Below are 21,084 nucleotides of genomic sequence, written 5' to 3'. Positions count from 1 at the left end.
AAAAAATTTCCAGTAATTTTGCAACAAATTTTGAGTAATCTTAAACTGTTTTGTTATCCAATTATAGATGCTTTGAAAAATTAATAAATCATTTCTTTTATGAGTACACCAATTATAAGAACAAGAATTCACCAAACAGCAATGATGATAACGCCTAAATATATGCAATCACGGGAATGGAAATGGTTAATAATTATCAACGGAACTGTATTTGTAACAAACCTATTTTATTGTTACTTCATGATCAACATGTGATCAAGATGAAAATTTGTAAAATATAAAGATCAAACATAAAAATGTTGGACAAGCCTGATATTATGATACTTTCCACTTCATACGCGCTTCGCGATCCATATGTGCTGAGGTTGATGAAATATTTGTAGAATCATTAGAACCCCCATGATTCTCCTAACCACCCCTTAGCTATACTCATACCACCCATACCAATTCAAGTTTATAGTTTCGATGTAAAAGTATGTGTGCTGCATTTATATGACGCTGCTCGGTTCGTTTGTTGCATTACAGTGCCGCACTAAAGGCGCTCTAAAATACATTTTTTTACACAATTATGTAAATAAAATTAGTTAATTTATTGACTCTTTTTAATTGTATGTTATAAGCCATATAGGCTGACATTCTCTATAGTTTGTTCACCTTCAACCACAAACCATCCCTGGGTGCTAGAATAAACGAGTTCGCAATAAACTGCATCGGTACAGAGGTCTTCTCGTAGGGAGCGAAGCTAAAGCCCTGCAACAAATACGCCAAACCGATCCGCGCCTGCATCATTCCGAACCGCAGTCCAATGCACACTCTCGGACCTTCGCCGAACGGTGTCCACGCGAACGGATGACGCTTTGCCTCTTCCTCTGGGCTGAATCGATCGGGGTCGAACTTTTCCGGCTCCGGAAATAGGTCCGGATCACGTTGAATAGCAAAGATCGGTATCAGCAGCATTGTACCAGCCTCGATAACGGAGTCCGTGTTGGGTACAGTATAATCCTTTGACGTCATTCGGAAATGCATCGGAACTGGAGGATACTTGCGTAAGGCCTCTGAAATTATGATAAAAAATTTGTGTTAGAGGAAGAACCATCTCGGAACTGTAAGTTATGGCCTTGAACGCATTTTGTACCATTCAAAATTTGATCCAAATATTTCATGTCATGAACAGCCTCGTAAGTCATCTCTCCGTTGTGCCTCTGTAGAACTTCCTTCACGCATTGACGGCCCTTCTCTTGAATTTCCGGATTCAACGCCAACTCGTACAGTGTCCAGGTTAGCAGAGTAGAGGACGTTTCAAACCCAGCAAAGAAGAATACGAACGCCTGAGCAGCTACTTCATTAAATGTGAGCGATTCCTCGGGATTATCCTTATTTTGTAGCATTTGGATCATCAAGTCCATAAAGTCGTTTCGCTGTATGCCATTTTTCACCCGAAAATCGATGGTGTCCTCAACCACTTTCAGGAAGAAGGTAGACACTTCCTTATCAATGAGTCTAATGCCTAACAATCGGCTCAACTTGGGTGAAAACTGAACCATAAAGTTGACGAATTGCGATGGTTGTCGATCCATAAACAGTTTGCCCATCGCTCGGAACTCCGCGTTTGGATCGCGTAAACTATTACACTCGATACCGAATGCACACGTTCCGATCACATCCGTCGTAAATCTCGCCATAATATCTTTGAGCTCCAGTTCACTTTGCTTTTGAACGTTTTTCTCCATGAAGTCCCTCAGCTGCTTACCAGCCTCAACAATCGTTGGGAACATCATCTTCATCTTGCCAGATGTGAACGTTGGCGTTAGCTTGTTCCGAAGGTTTTTCCACTTGTGACCTTCCAAATTGAACAGATGAGCTGTCAACGGATCATGCTTTTCGTTGTAGTACGTGCCACGATCGTGGAAGTTCTGAAAGTCCCTTACAAAAATTGACTTCACAAGCTCTAGGTCCGTAGGAAGCGCAACAGGTGTTATCAGCATGTACGCGCCCATAAAAGGGTGTTGACCCTTGTACTGACTGTAATATCGTTCCAGATATTCCGTGAAGTGTACCTTTGTACCGGCATAATTGAAACTGCCGATGAAAAACACCGGAGTTGGATGAGGTACACCACGATCTTTCCAGTAGGATTGTTTACGTATGACGTAGTACACTAGCCCTAAAAGCAGCGATACGAGCGCCACCACCGCTTCTATAGAGAGGAACCACATTTCTACTTCATTTACTTACGACACTCAACACAAGACTAATAGCTAACTTGTCAAATGGCGTAGCTTATTTCATGCTTTTGCGTGTCGTGTGTATTGGTGTGTTCCGTTGCTAATACGATACCCCGCCAAACATAAAAAAACCCATCAAACGCCCTTCTGTATGTTGATAAGATACATTGAATGTTTACTACTAGCAGTGTTAGTCTCACACATTCATAGGCGGCTTGCTCGCTCGTACAGGCAGCAGAATGTTATACTAACGCGCCGTCATAACATTTCTCAATTGCAATTACAATTTTCGTAAAACTTTGCAAGAGTTTATTTCACGCAGACTGGCTTGAATTTTCTCCTGAAATTGTTATTATAAAGAGGGTAAAAACCAGAAAATATCGGCAATTAACGAAAATGTGCCTGGAGTACCTGAATATTGTTAACAATATTACGAAAATCAATAAAACTGAACCGTTTAAATTCAACTTATTTTTACACTTCTTCGAGTTAGATTTTACAAGCCTGACATTTTGCTGCTTTGCTTTTCATGACGATGACGCAATATTCATCAAGAGACACCATCTGTAGCCCGGAGTCACCCCTAACATATAATCGTTGAATCCACCCAAACAAATTTATGTTTACGTTACCAATGCGACTGTATGTGTGCTGCATTCACACACGGTTTCAGACACGGTTCAGTTTGTTATTACGCTACAGTGCAACACAAAAATATGACTGTGTCTAGCGATAATCGGATGCTTCACATACCATTTATGGGAAATCGTCTGATCAAACGATAAAAAGATTTATTACGATTGTCTCTCACATTGTTCGGTGTGTGAAAATAGGTGCAAGTCCTTATCTTATCGAACGCTTTCCAAAAATGGGCTTGTAAATTTCGCTTCCTCGCATTTCACAATACCTATCCGGTTATATCCAGTTCGCATTACAACAACGCTTTGAAAAGAAGGTGAATATTACTGAAGAAAGCGTCTGGATGAAGTAAAACCAATATTTAAAATACATTTTCTGAATAGAATTTTATTTCCTTCCTATATATCAAACATCCATCTCGTGGAAGCACAAACTATAATTTATTCACCTGTAACCACAAACCATCCCTCGGTGAAAGGATAAAGGAGTTAAGGACAAACTTCATCGGCATTGAGGTTTTCTCGTAGGGAGCGAAGCTAAAGCCCTGCAACAAATACGCCAAACCGATCCGCGCCTGCATCATTCCGAACCTTTGCCCGATGCACACTCTCGGACCTTCGCCGAACGGTGTCCACGCGAACGGATGACGCTTTGCCTCTTCCTCTGGGCTGAAACGCTCGGGGTCGAACTTTTCCGGCTCCGGAAATAGGTCCGGATCACGTTGAATAGCAAAGATCGGTATCAGCAGCATTGTACCAGCCTCGATAACGGAGTCCGTGTTGGGTACAGTATAATCCTTTGACGTCATTCGGAAATGCATCGGAACTGGAGGATACTTGCGTAAGGCCTCTGAAATAAAAATAAAAATATTGTGTTAGAAGAAGAACCATCCCGGAACTGTAAGTTATGGCCTTGAACGCATTTTGTACCATTCAAAATTTGATCCAAATATTTCATGTCATGAACAGCCTCGTAAGTCATCTCTCCGTTGTACTTCTGTAGAACTTCCATCACGCATTGACGACCCTTCTCTTGAATTTCCGGATTCAACGCCAACTCGTACAGTGTCCAGGTTAGCAGAGTAGAGGACGTTTCAAACCCAGCAAAGAAGAATACGAACGCCTGGGCAGCTACTTCATTGAATGTGAGCGATTCCTCGGGATTTGCATTGTTCTGTAGCATCCGTATCATCAAGTCCATAAAGTCGTTTCGCTGTATGCCATTTTTCACCCGAAAATCGATGGTGTCCTCAACCACTTTCAGGAAAAATTTAGATACATCCTTATCGATAAGTTTGATTCCTAACTTTCGGCTCAACTTGGGTGAAAACTGCATCATAAAATAAGTGAACTGCGATGGTTGTCGATCCATAAACAGTTTGCCCATCGCTCGGAACTCCGCGTTTGGATCGCGTAAACTATTACACTCGATACCAAATGCACACGTTCCAATCACATCCGTCGTAAATCTCGCCATAATATCTTTGAGCTCCAGTTCACTCTGCTTCTCCACGTTTCTCTCCATGAAGTCCCTCAGCTGCTTACCGGCCTCAACAATCGTTGGGAACATCATCTTCATCTTACCAGATGTGAACGTTGGTGTTAGCTTGTTCCTTAAAGTTTTCCATCTTTGACCCTCCAAGTTGAACAAGTGAGCTGTCAACGGATCATGCTTCTCGTTATAGTAGCTTCCCCGGTCATGGAAGTATTGGAAATCTTTTACAAAAATTGACTTTACAAGCTCTAGGTCCGTAGGAAGCGCAACAGGTGTCATGAGCATATACACGCCCATAAAAGGGTGTTGACCCTTGTACTGGGTATAATATTGCTGAAGATAATCCGTAAAGTGGAATTTTGGGCCAACATCCTTAAAACTTCCTAAAAGAAACGCCGGAGTTGGATGAGGTACACCACGATCTTTCCAGTAGGATTGTTTTCGAATGACGTAGTACACTAGGCCACCAATAAGCGCTAGAACCGCCACTACCGCTTCTATAGAGAGGAACCACATTTCTACTTCCTTGACTTACGACACACCAAGCAAGACTAACAGCAAATACGGCAAGCATCGCAAGTTATTCCAAAAGATTACATTATATGTCGTTTGTATTGGTGGTCTCCATTATTTGAACGATGCACTGCCGAATATGGGAACCACAAAAGATCGTAAAATAAATTAAATGTTTGGTGCTGGTAAAGCCGTCCTCACACATTCAAAGCTGGGCTTGTTCCAACATATGTTTCGGGAGTATGCGCACTATGCTCTCTTCAGTGAAATTCATAAAGTCTCTCACGCAATATTTGTATGAGGCCTGCACCATCAGTGAACTTGTGAGTTCATTTTTCATGTGGCCATATCTTGGAAGTTCATTTCACCTACGCTGGCTACAAACAAACAGATGGGGAATTATTTTTGAGCTCGCAGTTCTCCTCAACGCCGCCAACGTGCCGAACGAAACGCTAACGAACATTTTCTTGGTGGAATAGGAGGCCCTATTTTCGTATCCTGTCGGTTTTTACTACTGTCAGGATATCTGCACCGCCTCGTGGCGATCAGCCGATCATCAGCTGAGGTTTTGCTGACCGCCCGATTCATGTTACCGGGTGCACACTTGCTGAACATCGTGACGATGCGGAGTCATCGTAAGCATCTCGTATGCCGGGCACACGTGTGTTCCGACACCGGCTCATAGAGTCTTACGGTGACTCTGCTCGGTTACGGATTCACCATCGGTCGTTGCGTCATCGGCGACGTGTTAGGCGATGGTCGCTTCAAAAACAATTCTTTCAAAAAGTATAGCTACACTCAAGTCAAAAATACCTTTTAAGGAAATATACACAGAGTGCATGTAAGCCACGTAAAATAATATATTTAAAAATTCTCTACAATTTGTTCACCTTTAACCACAACCCATTCTGCGGCGTAAGGAAAATATTATCCTTAACAAATTTCTTCGGTATTGCAGTCTTTTCGTACGGTGCAAAGCTAAAGCCCTGTAACAGATTTGCCAATCCGATCCGTGCCTGAATCATTCCGAACCTTAACCCGATGCAAACCCTTGGACCCTCTCCGAACGGTGTCCAGGCAAATGGATGACGCTTTGCCTCTTCCTCTGGGCTGAATCGATCTGGTTCGAACTTCTCCGGCTCAGGAAATAAGTCCGGATCACGTTGAATGGCGAAGATCGGTATCAAAACCAGCGTGCCTGCTTCGATTGTCACGTCGGTGTTTGGTACGCAATAATTCTGAGTTGTATTTCGGAAATGCATCGGAACTGGAGGATATTTTCTTAATGTTTCTATAAACCGGGAAAGACAATTCAGTTAAAAAAGGGAATAACAAGGCGAAATTAAATTAAATACCTTTCAAGATTTGATCCAAATATTTCATCTCCATTACAGCCTCGTAAGTCATCTCACCGTTGTGCTTCTGCAGTACCTCCTTCACGCATTGACGACCCTTTTCCTGAATTTGCGGATTCAACGCCAACTCGTACAGTGTCCAGGTTAGCAGAGTAGAGGACGTTTCAAACCCAGCAAAGAAGAATACGAACGCCTGGGCAGCTATTTCATTGAATGTGAGCGATTCCTCGGGATTTGTATTGTTCTGTAGCATCCGTATCATCAAGTCCATAAAGTCGTTTCGCTGTATGCCATTCTTCACCCGAAAATCGATGGTATTCTCAACCACTTTCAGGAAGAAGGCCGACACATCCTTCCCTAGCAGTCTAATGCCTAACATTCGGCAAAGCTTTGGAGACACCTGTATCATAAAATTCACAAAGTTCGATGGTGGATTATCTGCAAACAGTTTGCCCATCGCTCTGAACTCCGCGTTTGGATCGCGTAAACTATTACACTCGATACCGAACGCACACGTTCCAATCACATCTGTCGTAAATCTTGCCATAATATCTTTGAGCTCCAGTTCACTTTGCTTTTGAACATTATTCTCCATGAAGTCCCTCAGCTGCTTACCAGCCTCAACAATGGTTGGGAACATTATCTTAATCTTTCCGGAGGTGAATATGGGTGTAAGCTTGTTCCTTAGGTTTTTCCATCGTTGACCTTCCAGATTCGACAGGTGAGCTGTCAACGGATCATCCTTCTCGTTGTAGTACGTGCCACGATCGTGGAAGTACGGGAAGTCTCGGACTAAGATTGATTTTACCAGTCCCAGGTCCGTTACAATAACGACTGGCGATACTAGCAGGTATGCGCCCACAAATGGATATTTGCCCTTGTACTGGCTGTAATATCGTTCCAGATATTCCGAGAAGTGTACCTTAGTTCCGGCATCCTTAAAGCTACCGATGAAAAATGTTGGACTTGGATGAGGTACGCCACGATCTTTCCAGTAGGATTGTTTTCGTATGACGTAGTACACCAGCATGCCCAACAGTGCCAAAAGTGCCACGACTGCTTCTATGGACCACATTTTTGCTTCGTTCACCGAAAAAGACCAATGAAATACTGAATGGAATCAGGCAAGCGTCAATGTTTATTTATACGTTTGGAGATATTCGATTTATGTGTTTGTGTGTTCCATTTACTTGATGACGAAGCGTTACACGGTTTGTTTATATGAGAAGAGTTCCCTGCAACTCCCAATATGGTAAAAGAGACGCTTCAGGCACTACAGAGGAGAGCGTCAGTACTGCGATAAGATTTATCAAACGGTTGGTACAATGTAGTTCAGAGTTGGTACGATGTAGTTGGATCCCAAAGCCCTGTTATTTAAGTTTTTACCAATATTTGCTTTAATAATAATAAATAGTAAATTACCGAAACAAAAATGTTAATCTGATGCATTTGAATTTCGCAAAAAAAATATTGTTCTGAGCCACCCCCAACATTTTTTTTTAATGAAAATTGTTTATGCTACGGCAGTATATGTAGTTGTGACGCATCAATCAGATTCATATGTTTACCAAAAAATTACAGTGCCGAACAAAAACAATCACTAGTGACATTTTACTAGGATTTTACCAATTAATGTTTGTATACTTAGTAAAGTTAGACGACGTCTTAGGAAAGGGTGCTTTGTTTATGTTGTGATATTCCAATACAACTCACCTGTTTGAACCACAAATTATTTCGGGGTCTTTTTCGATCGATCGTCTTACCCTAATGATAATATTTATGGCCTGATTAGATTAATACCTAATAATATTTTTGTACAATTAAAAGCCTTTTTATTTCCATTTTTCAGAAGAATGTACATAACACTGATAGATCATCATAGGTCAAATACAAGTGAATAAAAAACGATTAATACATTTGGCATTTGACATTAAATTACAGGTACACAACACAATCCCTGCTGGTGATGCCATGTGTTTCCCTTCAAAGCTTGTTCACTTTCAACCACAAACCATCCTTCGGGGACAGGATAATATTGTTGGTCACAAACTTCATCGGAATTGACGTTTTTTCACATGGAGCAAAGCTTAAGCCCTGTAACAGATTCGCCAATCCAATTCTTGCCTGCATCATTCCGAACCTCAGCCCAATGCACACCCTCGGACCATCCCCGAATGGTGTCCAAGCACATGAATGGCGTTTTGCTTCTTCTTCCGGTGTGAATCGATCGGGGTCGAACTTCTCCGGCTCAGGAAATACATCCGGATCACGCTGAATCGCGAAGACTGGAACCAACACTAAAGTGCCAGCTTCAATGACGGAATCCGTGTTCGGAACGGGATAGTCCTGGGTAGCCACGCGGATATGTATAGGCAGTGGTGGATACTTGCGTAGGGCCTCTGGAAAAAAAACATAGTTATTATGTTTTAAAACTGGTTCTCATTTATTACGAATTAAAGCGAGTGTTACCTTTCAAGATTTGATCCAAATATTTCATCTCCATTACAGCCTCGTAAGTCATCTCTCCGTTGTGCTTCTGCAGGACTTCCTTCACGCATTGACGACCCTTCTCCTGAATTTCCGGATTAAGTGCCAGCTCATACAAGGACCAAGCCAGCAGAGTAGAGGACGTTTCAAACCCAGCAAAGAAGAATACGAACACTTGTGCAGCTACCTCGTTGAATGTGAGCGAGTCCTGAGAGTTGTCCGTATTCCTTAGCATCCTGATCATCAAGTCCATAAAATCATTACGCTCTATACCATTTATCAAACGATAGTCAATGGTGTCCTTAACCACTTTCAGGAAGAAATCTGAAACTTCCTTATCGATGAACCTGACACCTAACTTTCGGCTGAGCTTGTGAGAAAACTGAACTATGATGTTTACCAAGTGCGAAGGTTGACGTTCTACAAACAGTTTGCCCATCGCCCGGAACTCCGCATTTGGATCACGCATACTGTTACACTCGATACCGAACGCGCACGTTCCGATCACATCCGTCGTAAATCTCGCCATAATGTCTTTCAACTCCAGATCACTCTGCTGTTGTACGTTTTCCTCCATAAAGCTTTTTAGCTGCTTTCCAGCTTCAACGATCGTTGGAAACATCATCTTCATCCTGCCTGATGTAAACGTTGGTGTTAGCTTGTTCCGAAGATTTTTCCACTTCTGACCCTCCAGATTGAACAGATGAGTTGTCAGTGGGTCATGCTTTTCATTGTAATAAGTGCCACGATCGTGGAAGTATTGGAAGTCTTTCACCAAGATAGATTTCACAAGGTCCAGATCGGTAGGTAACACAACGGGTGACATCAGCATGTACACGCCCATAAATGGATGTTTGCCCTTGTACTCGCGATAATATTCGTCAAGATAATCCGAAAAATGTTTCTTCATGCCGGCTTCCTTAAAGCTGCCCAGGAAGAATGCTGGACTTGGATGAGGTATGCCACGCTCCTTCCAGTAGGATTGTTTCCTTATGACATAGTACACTAGGCCACCAATAAGCGCTAGAAACGCAAAAAGAGTTTCTAAAGAGAGGAACCACATTTCTGCCACCTTAGCCAACACGGCGCAATGAAAGACTAATCGTAAATTCGGCTTGAGCCGCAAAATGCTCCATGAATCGCGGCAGTAGTTTGGTGTGTTCCATTCCTACGATGACGAGGCAAACAAATACTATTTATAACATCTTGTACCGGCTGTCGATTTTGGTGAATGTGATAAGATATACTGGACGAGATTTACAGTGCGGCACACACAAAAGATCACCTTGTACCAAAAACTACTTCTTTCATGTTTAATGAATATTTATCACGCACAATGTTATTCTCCGCAGTGAGGACTGACTATCCAACTACGTGGTATCAACAAGTCTAGTAAGTCCTTAAGTAAGTACGTGACTAAAAAGATCGTTGGGCCAAGAAAAAAAATCTTATCCTCTAATTCATTTTTCTAATAAATCAGAGAATTTTTCCTTTTACTTTTATTTTTGAAAATTTGTGTAATATTTGCTGTGTATTATTCATAATTAAAATATTATTTTTAACTAAGGGCAAACAACATTATTAACAGCAACAAACAAGAGGCCGGTCAACCGGTTTGCGTTGGATGTTGATTTGCAATACCTTTTCAGGTCATCCTCTCAGCGATTCCTCCCACTTATCTCAATCGCTCAGGAGAATTTGCACAACGGTTCTCTCAATTTTCATCCCTTACTCATACTCACTGTGCATTAATTGCTGGCCGAAGAATTCGCAACAGCTTTGCAAAACAAAACAACCCTCTACCAAGCCTCATGCAATTCAGTTTAACTTCGCACTTTAGCCCGTTCACTAGTGGCGATGTACCTGCCAGTGGTCGGTCTACTATTAGCACTCGTGATTGCGTGTTACGCATGGATCAAGCGTCGATACCAGTTTTGGAAGGATCGTTCCGTCGCCTTCATCGAACCACGCTTCCCGTTCGGTAACTTTGCTACACTCGGAAAGAAGGAACACATTGCACCGATCACCCAACGCCATTATGATCACTTCCAGCGGCTAAACGTCCCTTACGGTGGAGTGTTTATGCTGACCGCACCACTGCTCTACATCTTCGATCCGAAGCTGATCAAGCAGCTGCTGGTGAAAGATTTCCACTTCTTCCCGAACCGTGGCGTTTACTTTAACGAGCGTGATGATCCACTGTCAGCGCACATGTTTGCAATTGAGGGACAAAAATGGCGCACATTAAGAGCCAAACTGTCGCCTACATTTACTTCGGGCCGTATCAAGATGACACTCCCGCTAGTGATGGAAGTTTGCGAACGATTCTGCGATCATATGCACCAGTCTCTGCGAACGTCCAGTGAGCTCGAAGTCCATGATCTACTTTCGCGCTACACGATCGATGTGATAGGAGCGTGCGCCTTTGGCATCGAGTGTAACAGCTTCCGGGACCCCGATAACGAGTTCCGTCGGTATGGAAAGATCGCGTTCGATAAGCTGCGCCATTCGCCGCTGGTCGTGTACCTGATGAAGGCGTTCCGTAAGCATGCGAATGCGTTGGGCATGAAGCAACTGCACGATGACGTTTCCAGCTTCTTCATGCGCGTGGTCAAGGACACGGTCGAGTATCGCGAACGCGAACAGATCGTGCGAAACGATTTTATGGATCTGTTGCTGAAGCTGAAAAACACCGGAAGACTTGAGAGTGGAGGTGAAGAGATAGGTCGGCTAACGTTTGAGGAGATTGCTGCGCAGGCGTTTATATTCTTTACCGCCGGTTATGACACCTCTTCTACCGCGATGTCGTACACGCTGTACGAGTTGGCACTAAATACGGCGGCACAGGAAAAAGCTCGACAGTGCGTAAAGGAGACACTGCAGAAATATGAAGGGAAGCTAACGTATGAAGCTGTGTCCGATATGACCTATCTCGAGCAGTGTATCAATGGTAAGTGAAGGTTATCTGGGGTCTCTTATGGTTTCTAGGGCAGCATTAAAAACAACTCTTCTATCGAATTTTTCAGAGACACTACGAAAACATCCACCTGTAGCGATACTGGAGCGTAATGCCGATAAGGACTACCGGCTACCAAACAGTAGACTTATATTGCGTCGTGGTCAGAAGATCATGATACCGATCTACGCCATGCATCACGATCCGGCTCACTTTCCCGAACCAGAACAATATCGTCCGGAACGATTTTCATCCGAGGAAGTCGCTAAACGTGATCCTTACTGTTATCTGCCATTTGGGGAAGGTCCACGCATCTGTATAGGTATGCGATTCGGTTCGATACAGGCAAAGGTGGGTTTGGCAAGTTTGTTGGATCGTTTCCGATTCAGTACGTGCGATAGGACACAGATACCGGTCCAGTACTCGCGCACCAATTTTATACTTGGTCCGGCGAATGGTGTATGGTTGAGGGTGGAAGAGCTTTAGGAGATATTCACTGATCATCTCCAAGTTTTCCGGGATGCATTTTCGTAATGAGACTTGAATGAGTGGGTCAATAGATTTTGGACATTCCTCTGTTGCTTCCAAAACAGATACGGGTTCTCTACCCCCTACAATCACAACCTCCAAAACAACTTTGTCCAATGATAAGGATCGCAGTCTTCTTGCAAGTTCACATCAAGAAAGATTCCTCGTGCGGTTCGCGAATTATCTTTTTTCGCTATCTGTGACCAGAGTTGGGACACCAAAAACATAATAAAATGTCTTTAGTTCCCTATTAAGCAAGACTTCTTTCACTCATGCTTCAAAATTTAGCACAAACAATAGGCTTAAGAGTGTCTTTTACTATCTCCCTCCCGAATACCTCAAGCTAACAACAAACACAACCGATCGCCCTCGACGTCAGCTACCGAAGGTGGGAGAACATAAATAATTCAAACCACATCTTGTTTCCCATTACATCAAAACATCAACCAGCAGCGGTAGGCGCGTCTAGAGTCGTTCTAGAGTCTCATCACATCGTGGCGCGCGTGCGGCAAATGTGTCTGTAAACGGAGTTCTTCGCTAAAACAGGTCTCGGTAGCTGCCATTTCGAGTGGGAATTGGCCGTCGGGTGGTAAGTGGGTTTCGCTTCATGCGTGATTGTACTGTGCGATAATAGTAGCAGCAACAGCAGCAATGGCATGTCCATGCTTGGGGTTGACGCGTCGCGATAATGCACGCCGTTAGTGCCTCGCCGATGGAGCTCGTGGTAGCATCGGTGGCGAGTTTCGGTGCGTTCCTCGCGACGCTCTGTCTGGGCGTGTACGTTTTTGTGGTGCGTAAGTATTCCTTCTGGCGCACCCGCCATGTACCGTACGTGGAACCGGAGCTACCGTACGGGAACTTCAAGGAGATGGGCGTATCGATCCATCCGGCCCATCTCAGTCAACGGTTTTACGAGCAGCACAAGCATGCTACAGATCCTGGTTTCGTTGGGTTGTACATATTTCTCAACCCGGTGCTGCTCGTTACGAACTTACGTTTGGTAAAGCGAATTCTGATCGAAGACTTCCACTACTTCCCCGATCGGGGTGTGTACTTCAACGAGAAGGATGATCCACTCTCCGCACATCTGTTTGCAATTGAGGGCCAGCGGTGGAAGGATCTGAGGGCGAAGATCACGCCCACTTTCACGAGTGGACGTATGAAGGCGGCATTCCCACTAGTGCACGCTATAGCAGAACAGTTCTGTGAGTTTCTGTGCGATCAGCAGGACGATGTGGTTGAGGTGCGCGATCTTATGGCACGCTTCACAACGGATGTGATCGGTTCGTACGCGTTCGGTTTGGAGTGTAACAGTTTCCGGGATCCGCAGAACGAGTTCCGCCGTATTGGCCGAAAACACTTCGATACACCCCGAAACCATCCACTGAAGGTGTTTATTATGAAGACGTTCCGTGGACTGGCGAACCGGCTCGGGCTGAAGCTACTGCACGACGATGTGTCCACCTTTTTTCAAACTGTTATCCGCGAAACGATCGAACATCGCGAACGGCACGGAACGCAGAGAAACGATTTTCTTGACCTGCTGATAAGGCTGAAGAACACGGGCAAGCTGGAAGGCGCGAACGAGATAGTGGGCCGGCTTTCCGGTGACGAAATCGCGGCACAAGCGTTCATCTTCTTTACTGCCGGTTTCGAAACGTCATCCAGTGCGATGACCTACACGCTGTACGAGCTGGCACTGAATCAGGAACTCCAGCGGAGGGCTAGGGAGTGCGTTGTGGATGTGTTGGAAAAGCATGATGGAGTGTTGTCGTACGAATCGTCGAAGAACATGCTTTACTTGGATCAATGTATCTATGGTAAGTGCACCATACTGTGTCTAGTTTTTCCAACTGCTTTAATAAATTTTGATCCCCACTGCCAGAAACTCTCCGCAAATACCCACCGGTAGCGATACTGGAGCGAGTCGTCACCAAACCCTATCGAATACCGGACACCAACATTAGTCTACACCGTGGGATGAAGATCATGATACCGGCCTATGCCATTCATCACGATCCCGATATCTATCCCAACCCATCCACCTACGATCCGGACCGATTCACGCCAGACAAGATGGCTAGGCGTGATCCTTGTGCCTATCTACCATTCGGAGAAGGTCCTCGGATATGTATCGGACTGCGGTTCGGGATGATGCAGGCACGTATCGGGTTAGCTTTGGTGTTGAAAAATTTCCAAGTACTCCCCAGTAAGGAGACCGACGTGCCCTTGACCTACTCTCCGCGAGCATTCGTACTGACGCCCGTTAATGGCGTGCGGTTGCGGTTGGTTAGGCATGATCAGTGCGAATAGTCGGAACAGGTGATAGGTAGCAGAATGAAATGAACGGAAAACATAAAAAATAAATAAAAAAGCTATAAAACCCGTTAAATATTAGTTGAAAATAAAAAAAATTAATAAAATATATAAAGAATTGGGATAGTAAAATGTGATTCCAAATTTATTGCTTTACAAATGTAAACATATGTAGGTAATGAACCACCCTGTGTCAAAGCGTCCTTGACCGAGGGTGAGAAAAACGCGCTACCACTACTTGCTCAAGCGTAGCATCAAAACAAAGCAACCGAGCAAGCGTATATACAAAATGCCGGTACAATAGTGTACGTGAGATGACTGGGGGTGAGTTTACCGTAAACATTACGCACACCAGCTGACTGATTAGCGAACAAAAAATCAGAACCAGTTCATCTCGAACACTCTGGTGGGGTGGCTGGGTTGACGAAGCGCCATAGTGACGCGTAGTTGTAAAGAAACGAGCACATCGAACGAGCGACGGGATAACGGACCGTAGATAAGTATAATTTATAGCCATTCTTGTGTGGCCTTACTGTTACACAGTGGAGAAGATCCAGTTTGGTGCAAGATGCTGATCTATCTGCTGCTACTAGCCGTCACGGCTGCAGTTTGGTACGTTCGCCGGAAGTACTCGTTCTGGGCGGAACGGAATGTACCGTACGTACAGCCACGGTTCCCATTCGGCAACATTCAGGGCATCGGAAGACGGATGCATTCATCGCAGCTGATGACAAAGTTCTACAACGAAATGAAGTCTTCCGGCCGTCCGTTCGGTGGGATCTATTTCTTCACCAATCCGGTTGCGCTGGCACTCGAGCTGGACTTTGTGAAGAATGTGCTGGTGCGTGATTTCGCACACTTTCACGACCGTGGCGTGTACTACAACGAGAAGGACGATCCCATCTCGGGACATCTGTTCAACATTGAGGGTTCGAAGTGGACAAACCTGCGGAAGAAGCTGATACCGACGTTTTCTTCCGGCAAGATGAAAATGATGTGTCCAACGATCGTGTCCGTTGGAGGACGGTTCCGGGAGTGTTTGGAGCGTTGCATCGAGGGGGACGGTGTGGTTGAGATGAAGGAACTGTTGGCCCGATTCACAACGGACGTGATCGGGACGTGTGCGTTCGGCATCGATTGCAACAGCTTGAACGATCCGAATGCAGAATTCTTACGGATGGGTCGGAAAGTGTTTGAAGTTCCGCGAGGTCGCATATTGAAGTTCTTCTTTATGGCTACGTTCAAGGATTTCTCAAGACGCATCCATATCAAAGGGACGAGCGAGGATGTTTCGCAGTTCTTCTTCAAGGTTGTGCGGGAAACGATCGAGTATCGCGAGCAACACAACATTCAGCGGAACGATTTTATGAATCTGTTGATGCAGCTGAAGAATAGTGGACAGTTGGATGATTCAGGCGAGTCGGTTGGGAAGCTGAGCTTGAATGAGATTGTTGCACAAGCTTTTGTGTTTTTCCTCGGCGGGTTCGAAACGTCTTCGACAACGATGTCTTACTGCTTGCACGAGCTTGCTCTGAACGAGGAGATCCAGCAGCGGGCAAGACAGTGTGTGTTGGATGCGGTTAAAAAACACGGCGGCCTTACGTATGACGCGCTTATGGACATGCCCTACATCGATCAATGCATAAATGGTAAGGGAACGAAGCCTAACTTCTCTGATATCTTTAGCATAAAAATCTTGTTTTCTTTTGAAACAATAGAATCTCTTCGAAAGTATCCACCGGGTGCGAATCTTATACGGCAGGTCAGTCAAGACTATCGCGTACCGGGGACGGATGTTACCTTTCCGAAGGGTATGAACGTGATGATACCGGTGTACGCCATCCATCATGATCCGGACCACTATCCCGACCCGGAACGGTACGATCCGGATCGGTTTGGAGCAGAAGCGAGCGAAACCCGGAAACCGTACAGCTTTATCCCGTTCGGAGAAGGGCCAAGAATTTGTATAGCGGCACGGTTTGGCATGTTGGAGGCACGGGTTGGACTGGCGGTGCTGCTGATGAACTTTAGATTTTCGCGCTGTGAAAAGACGAATGTGCCATTGGTTATCTCTTCCCGGCATGCTGTACTAACACCGGAGGGTGGATTGTGGCTGAAGGTGGAAAAACTGGAGTCGTAAAAGAATCCTTCAACTGTAGCCAAATGTTTTTGGTAAGATGTAGTATTAGAATAAGTTTGATACGGTTATGGTTGATTTAACAGGAAAATGATCGAATAAATAGGAGTCATGTATGCATTTCTTGACGAAATTATATTCATCCAGTGTTTAGTTCTAGAGGTCCTGATCCAAAACAAAAATAAACTTTGACGTCTTCTAAATGCTGGGAACTTGGTTCAGCTAGATGGCATTGATTTTAGGAAAATCTTGATTTGATTGATGTTTTTTTAAAATTCTCTGAATGGTTTAATTCCTGTTAAAACTCCTTAAAAATGTTTATCCTTAACGCTTTGACTCTGCAACCTCAACTTGTTCTTTGACTTGATTTTACCCATAGCTGAATAATCAGTATAGTCAGGATAGGAACTGAGTATGCCAGATGGTTGATAGTAGGAACTATTGAATTGCTTTTAGTTATTAGACAATTTTATTAATTAGAAATTAGTAAATATGTCTATGTCTTTTAGTAAATTTGTGTTTTTGAACTGACTATTTGAATGAGCATTGTATGATGGTAACAGTTACATTTGCTAAACGACTGTGTCGTTTTTAGACTTAGAAGTTAAGCTTTGCTTTGATTAGATGCATGAGGTATTTGTAGGCGGAACCACTCCGTTTCGTGTCCTTCTTTTACATGTCAACGATACGTTTCACGTTCAACCATACTTCTCCCGCAGGACCATGCAGCAGATTGATCGGATCGATACGCAGCGGACGTTCGGCTTCGGCACGATCAATCGTGAAATCATAATTCCTCACCAGCATAGCCAATCCAAGCCGCGTTTGAAGCAATCCGAATCGCATTCCAATACAGATCCGAGGTCCTTCACCGAACGGAAGATAGCTAAAATTGTTTTTAAAATCATTCTTAACGGCAAAGCGTTCCGGTTGAAAGTCGTGCGGGTTTGGGAAGTAATCGGGATCGTTTTGGAAGGCTAGATTCGGTAGAATCACTCCAACGCCTTCCGGTAGGATGGATCCGTTTGGTAGTTGATAGGGTTGAGTGGTTATCCTGTGAAGTGTTGCTACTGGTGGATACAGGCGAAGTGTTTCTATAATATTAAAAATTGAATTATTTACTTGTGACTAATATCCTTTCACAAGGATTTTACCGTTTATGATCCATTCAATGTACTCCATTTCCATCACCGCGTCATACGATAGTTTGTTTTCGTGTTTCGCTAGCACATCCCGAACACACTTCCGTGCTTCCTCTTGCACTTTCGGATGCTTCGCTAGCAAATGCAAAGCGCACGTGATTGTGGTCGCGGAAGTTTCAAACCCGGCAAAGAAAAACACGAACGCTTGGGCTGCAATCTCTTCGAACGTTAAATTTTCACCATTTCCTGCACCATTCTCCTTCATCATGTCTATGAGCAGCTGCATAAAATCATCTCGGCGAACCTTACTTTCCTCCCGATAGCGAATCGTGTCCCGGACAACGCTCAAGAAGAAATCAGACACATCTTTATCGTTGAAGCGAATTCCAAGCGCACGCGCCTGCTTCCGGAACATCATGGCGAAGAACAATTTGAGCGCTTTTAGCTTGGGAAGATTGATCATACGCTTGCCCATCTGCCGGAACTGTGAGTTGGGGTTGTCTATGCTGTTACAGTCGATTCCGAACGCACACGAGCCAATAACGTCAGTTAGGAACCGTGCGAGAAGCTCCTTGATGTCGAGCCGCTGCTTCTGGATGCATCTTTCCGCCAGATACTGATCCAACCGGTTGCCTACGTCCACTATCGTATGGAACATGGCTTTTAGCTTCCCGGACGTAAACGTTGGTGCTAGTTTCGATCGTAGCTTTCTCCATCGATTACCCTCCATGAAGAAGAGGTTAGCCGACAGTGGATCCACCTCTTCATTGCTGTACACGCCACGATCGATGAAGTAGTTAAAATCTTTCACCAGTATCGTGCGGGCGAACTCGGGCGACAGCACCAACAGTACCGGATCGCGGAAGAAGTAAATTCCGACATAATCACCGTGCGATTTCAATCTCTTGTACAGCTTCTCAATTATATGCGCAAAGTGTATGGTTGGCTTCAGTGTATCGGCTACGTTTCCAACCGGGAATGAAGGCTCCAGAAAAGGCACTTTATGATCAGCCCAGAAGCGGTACCGTTGCTTAAAATGAAGATAAATCCACAGCACACCCAGGCTGGCCACTAAAAGTAGATGAACGAACATGACTAGAGCGTACACGGCACTGAACCTTAATCACTTGAGGAGCGTGTGTAATAGCCAGTACAATAACTCATCAAAAGTGATTCGAAATCGATTGTTTCACATTTTATCAGTGATAATCGTTACTGATTGCCTAACAATCACCGGTTGCGCTGTATTCGATGCAGATAAACAACGCTTGACGTTTGTTTGTTTACATTGCCGCACAGTGTTGGTACTGTGGTCATCGTTTTAGAATTATTTTTTAAATTTATTCAAATAAACCGTTTTGATTTCATCAATAAGGACAATATTTTAAATTAAAATATAAAATACTAAAATCATTGTCTTACTGTCCAACAATCCATCATTTATTCATACTTCCATCTGCAGAACGTTCCACATTCAGCCAAACTGCTCCCGCTGGTCCGTGCATCAAGTTGATCGGATCAATCAACAATGGCCGATCAAAATCACTTTCATCCATCGTAAAGTTGTAGCTCCGCAGCAATATCGCCAGCCCTAGGCGCGTTTGCAACAGTCCGAAACGCATCGCAATACACATCCGTGGTCCATCGCCAAAGGGAAGAAAGCTTGGACAATTTTTCCCAAACGCTTTGTCCTCAAACCGTTCCGGTTTGAATGCGAACGGATCGGGGAAAAAGGAAGGATCACGATGGAAGGCAAGGTTTGAGATGATTACTCCCACACCAACCGGGAGCACTTTCCCGTTCGGGAGTTGATAGGGTTGTGAGGTCATGCGATGGATGGTCGCAACCGGTGGATAAAGGCGAAGTGTTTCTGAAAAGGATGGAAAATGTTTCGATTAGAGTTATAGAATGGTAGCTTTTGAACATGTTTCCGCACCGTTGATAACACACTGGATGTAGTCCATCTCCATAACAGCTTCATACGTCAGCTCATTACCATACTTAGCCAGCACGCTGCGAACACACTTCTTTGCTTTCCGTTGAGCTTTGGGATGTTTTGCTAGCAGGTGCAATGCGCAGGTAAGTGTAGTCGTGGAGGTTTCAAACCCTCCAAAAAAGAACACAAAAGCCTGTGCGGCTACCTCTTCGAACGTGAGAGCCTCACTGGAAGCTTCGCCATTTTGTAGCATCATGTCGATAAGAAGTTGCATGAAATCGTCTCTTCGAATGCCCTTCTCCTCTCGACAGCGGATCGTATCCCGGACAACCTTCATGAAGAATTCGGACACATCTTTATCGTTATATCGTACGCCTAGCGCTCTTGCTTGCTTAGGGAACATCATGGCGATGAACACTTTGAGGGATTTTAGCTTGGGAAGGTTGATCATACGCTTGCCCATCTGCCGGAACTGAGAGTTGGGATTTTCCAACGTATTGCACTCGATACCAAAGGCACACGATCCTATGACGTCAGTCATAAAGCGTGCCAGGAGCTCCTTGATGTCTATCCGTTGCAGTCGAACACATTTTGCCGCTAGATGCTGATCCAACCGATTTCCCACATCCACTATCGTGTGGAACATAGCCTTTAGCCTACCGGATGTAAAGGTTGGAGCTAGTTTCGCTCGTAGCTTTCTCCATCGAATTCCTTCAATAAAGAAGAGGTTAGCCGACAGTGGATCAACCTCTTCATTGGTGTACACGCCACGATCGATGAAGTAGTTAAAATCTTTCACAAGAATCGTGCGGGCAAACTCGGGCGACAGCACCAACAGTACCGGATCGCGAAAGAAAAAGATTCCCGCATAATCGCCACGACCTTTCAACCTCTTGTACAGCTTCTCAATCAGGTGTGCGAAGTGCATTGATGGATTGAAAATTTGCGCCACATTTCCAACCGGGAACGTAGGCTCCAGATACGGTACTTCACGCTTAGACCAGAAACGATAGCGATGCTTAACGTGAAAGTAAAGTAAACTGAAGCCAAAGCAGACCACTAACACGACCGTAAGTAACATGGCTCGGGGCGTCACAGCACTGAAACCGAACCGATCGAAGGGAACACCATTTAAACGCAGCCGAGTAGTGTCACATTATTATCGCTCTTGATCGTGGCCGATTGCAACACGGTGCGTGAAGAATCGATTATTACTGTCTAGATGTTGAAGTGCATACTGGACAATGAGTTTTTTATTTAACTGTAAGGAGGGTAAGGGTCAATCAACATCAGATTGCATTAAAATGAGGGAAAGTGAAAATGTGTTAATAGATTAAGTTTTTTTTTTACAGCGAT

At 44.4% G+C, this 21,084-nt stretch overlaps 6 protein-coding genes across 6 annotated transcripts; 2 read left to right on the top strand and 4 right to left on the bottom strand.

Moving 5' to 3' along the window:
- Window positions 1-639: 639 nt before the first annotated feature.
- LOC126560361 (uncharacterized) lies at window positions 640-18,901 on the bottom strand. Its single transcript, XM_050216322.1, has 8 exons — window positions 17,805-18,901; window positions 17,327-17,744; window positions 16,439-16,626; window positions 8,696-9,736; window positions 8,239-8,625; window positions 6,227-7,336; window positions 5,929-6,162; window positions 640-821 (listed from the first exon to the last, which is right to left on the bottom strand). Exons 1-8 carry the CDS (start codon window positions 18,883-18,885, stop codon window positions 640-642), a joined length of 4,641 nt encoding a protein of 1,546 aa, XP_050072279.1. The 5' UTR covers window positions 18,886-18,901.
- Window positions 3,298-4,874, bottom strand: LOC126564568 (probable cytochrome P450 6a14). The gene is made up of 2 exons (XM_050221644.1): window positions 3,794-4,874; window positions 3,298-3,713 (listed from the first exon to the last, which is right to left on the bottom strand). The coding sequence occupies exons 1-2, from the start codon at window positions 4,872-4,874 to the stop codon at window positions 3,298-3,300; spliced, it is 1,497 nt and encodes a 498-aa protein (XP_050077601.1).
- On the bottom strand, window positions 8,210-9,776 carry LOC126564590 (probable cytochrome P450 6a14). The gene is made up of 2 exons (XM_050221668.1): window positions 8,696-9,776; window positions 8,210-8,625 (listed from the first exon to the last, which is right to left on the bottom strand). Exons 1-2 carry the CDS (start codon window positions 9,774-9,776, stop codon window positions 8,210-8,212), a joined length of 1,497 nt encoding a protein of 498 aa, XP_050077625.1.
- On the top strand, window positions 10,571-12,155 carry LOC126564553 (cytochrome P450 6a8-like). Its single transcript, XM_050221631.1, has 2 exons — window positions 10,571-11,663; window positions 11,740-12,155. Exons 1-2 carry the CDS (start codon window positions 10,571-10,573, stop codon window positions 12,153-12,155), a joined length of 1,509 nt encoding a protein of 502 aa, XP_050077588.1.
- LOC126564563 (cytochrome P450 6A1-like) lies at window positions 15,064-16,653 on the top strand. The gene is made up of 2 exons (XM_050221640.1): window positions 15,064-16,162; window positions 16,232-16,653. The coding sequence occupies exons 1-2, from the start codon at window positions 15,082-15,084 to the stop codon at window positions 16,651-16,653; spliced, it is 1,503 nt and encodes a 500-aa protein (XP_050077597.1). The 5' UTR covers window positions 15,064-15,081.
- Window positions 18,902-19,228: 327 nt separating the features above from the next.
- On the bottom strand, window positions 19,229-20,809 carry LOC126564571 (cytochrome P450 6A1-like). Its single transcript, XM_050221647.1, has 2 exons — window positions 19,729-20,809; window positions 19,229-19,662 (listed from the first exon to the last, which is right to left on the bottom strand). The coding sequence occupies exons 1-2, from the start codon at window positions 20,807-20,809 to the stop codon at window positions 19,229-19,231; spliced, it is 1,515 nt and encodes a 504-aa protein (XP_050077604.1).
- Window positions 20,810-21,084: the final 275 nt, after the last annotated feature.

This window comes from Anopheles maculipalpis, chromosome 3RL (genome assembly GCF_943734695.1).
Source record: "Anopheles maculipalpis chromosome 3RL, idAnoMacuDA_375_x, whole genome shotgun sequence".
NCBI classification, from domain to species: Eukaryota; Metazoa; Arthropoda; class Insecta; order Diptera; family Culicidae; genus Anopheles; species Anopheles maculipalpis.
Note: the sequence above shows the minus strand (reverse complement) of the source record. Positions and strands in the feature narration are given on the sequence as shown.

What these genes read in the sequence shown, in the direction of transcription:
- LOC126564571 (XM_050221647.1), bottom strand. Translation starts at nt 20,809, where the DNA reads ATGTTACTTACGGTCGTGTTAGTGGTCTGCTTTGGCTTCAGTTTACTT. An exon ending in CATCCAGTGTGTTATCAACG is followed by an intron (nt 19,663 to 19,728) that starts GTGCGGAAACAT and finishes CATCCTTTTCAG; the next exon opens with AAACACTTCGCCTTTATCCA.
- LOC126564553 (XM_050221631.1), top strand. Translation starts at nt 10,571, where the DNA reads ATGTACCTGCCAGTGGTCGGTCTACTATTAGCACTCGTGATTGCGTGT. An exon ending in TCTCGAGCAGTGTATCAATG is followed by an intron (nt 11,664 to 11,739) that starts GTAAGTGAAGGT and finishes CGAATTTTTCAG; the next exon opens with AGACACTACGAAAACATCCA.
- LOC126564590 (XM_050221668.1), bottom strand. Translation starts at nt 9,776, where the DNA reads ATGTGGTTCCTCTCTTTAGAAACTCTTTTTGCGTTTCTAGCGCTTATT. An exon ending in TTTGGATCAAATCTTGAAAG is followed by an intron (nt 8,626 to 8,695) that starts GTAACACTCGCT and finishes TTTTTTTTCCAG; the next exon opens with AGGCCCTACGCAAGTATCCA.
- LOC126564563 (XM_050221640.1), top strand. Translation starts at nt 15,082, where the DNA reads ATGCTGATCTATCTGCTGCTACTAGCCGTCACGGCTGCAGTTTGGTAC. An exon ending in CATCGATCAATGCATAAATG is followed by an intron (nt 16,163 to 16,231) that starts GTAAGGGAACGA and finishes TTGAAACAATAG; the next exon opens with AATCTCTTCGAAAGTATCCA.
- LOC126560361 (XM_050216322.1), bottom strand. Translation starts at nt 18,885, where the DNA reads ATGTTCGTTCATCTACTTTTAGTGGCCAGCCTGGGTGTGCTGTGGATT. An exon ending in GTGAAACGTATCGTTGACAT is followed by an intron (nt 16,627 to 17,326) that starts GTAAAAGAAGGA and finishes TTCCACCTTCAG; the next exon opens with CCACAATCCACCCTCCGGTG. An exon ending in TATCCTGTCCCCGAAGGATG is followed by an intron (nt 7,337 to 8,238) that starts GTTTGTGGTTGA and finishes GATTCCATTCAG; the next exon opens with TATTTCATTGGTCTTTTTCG.
- LOC126564568 (XM_050221644.1), bottom strand. Translation starts at nt 4,874, where the DNA reads ATGTGGTTCCTCTCTATAGAAGCGGTAGTGGCGGTTCTAGCGCTTATT. An exon ending in TTTGGATCAAATTTTGAATG is followed by an intron (nt 3,714 to 3,793) that starts GTACAAAATGCG and finishes TTTTTATTTCAG; the next exon opens with AGGCCTTACGCAAGTATCCT.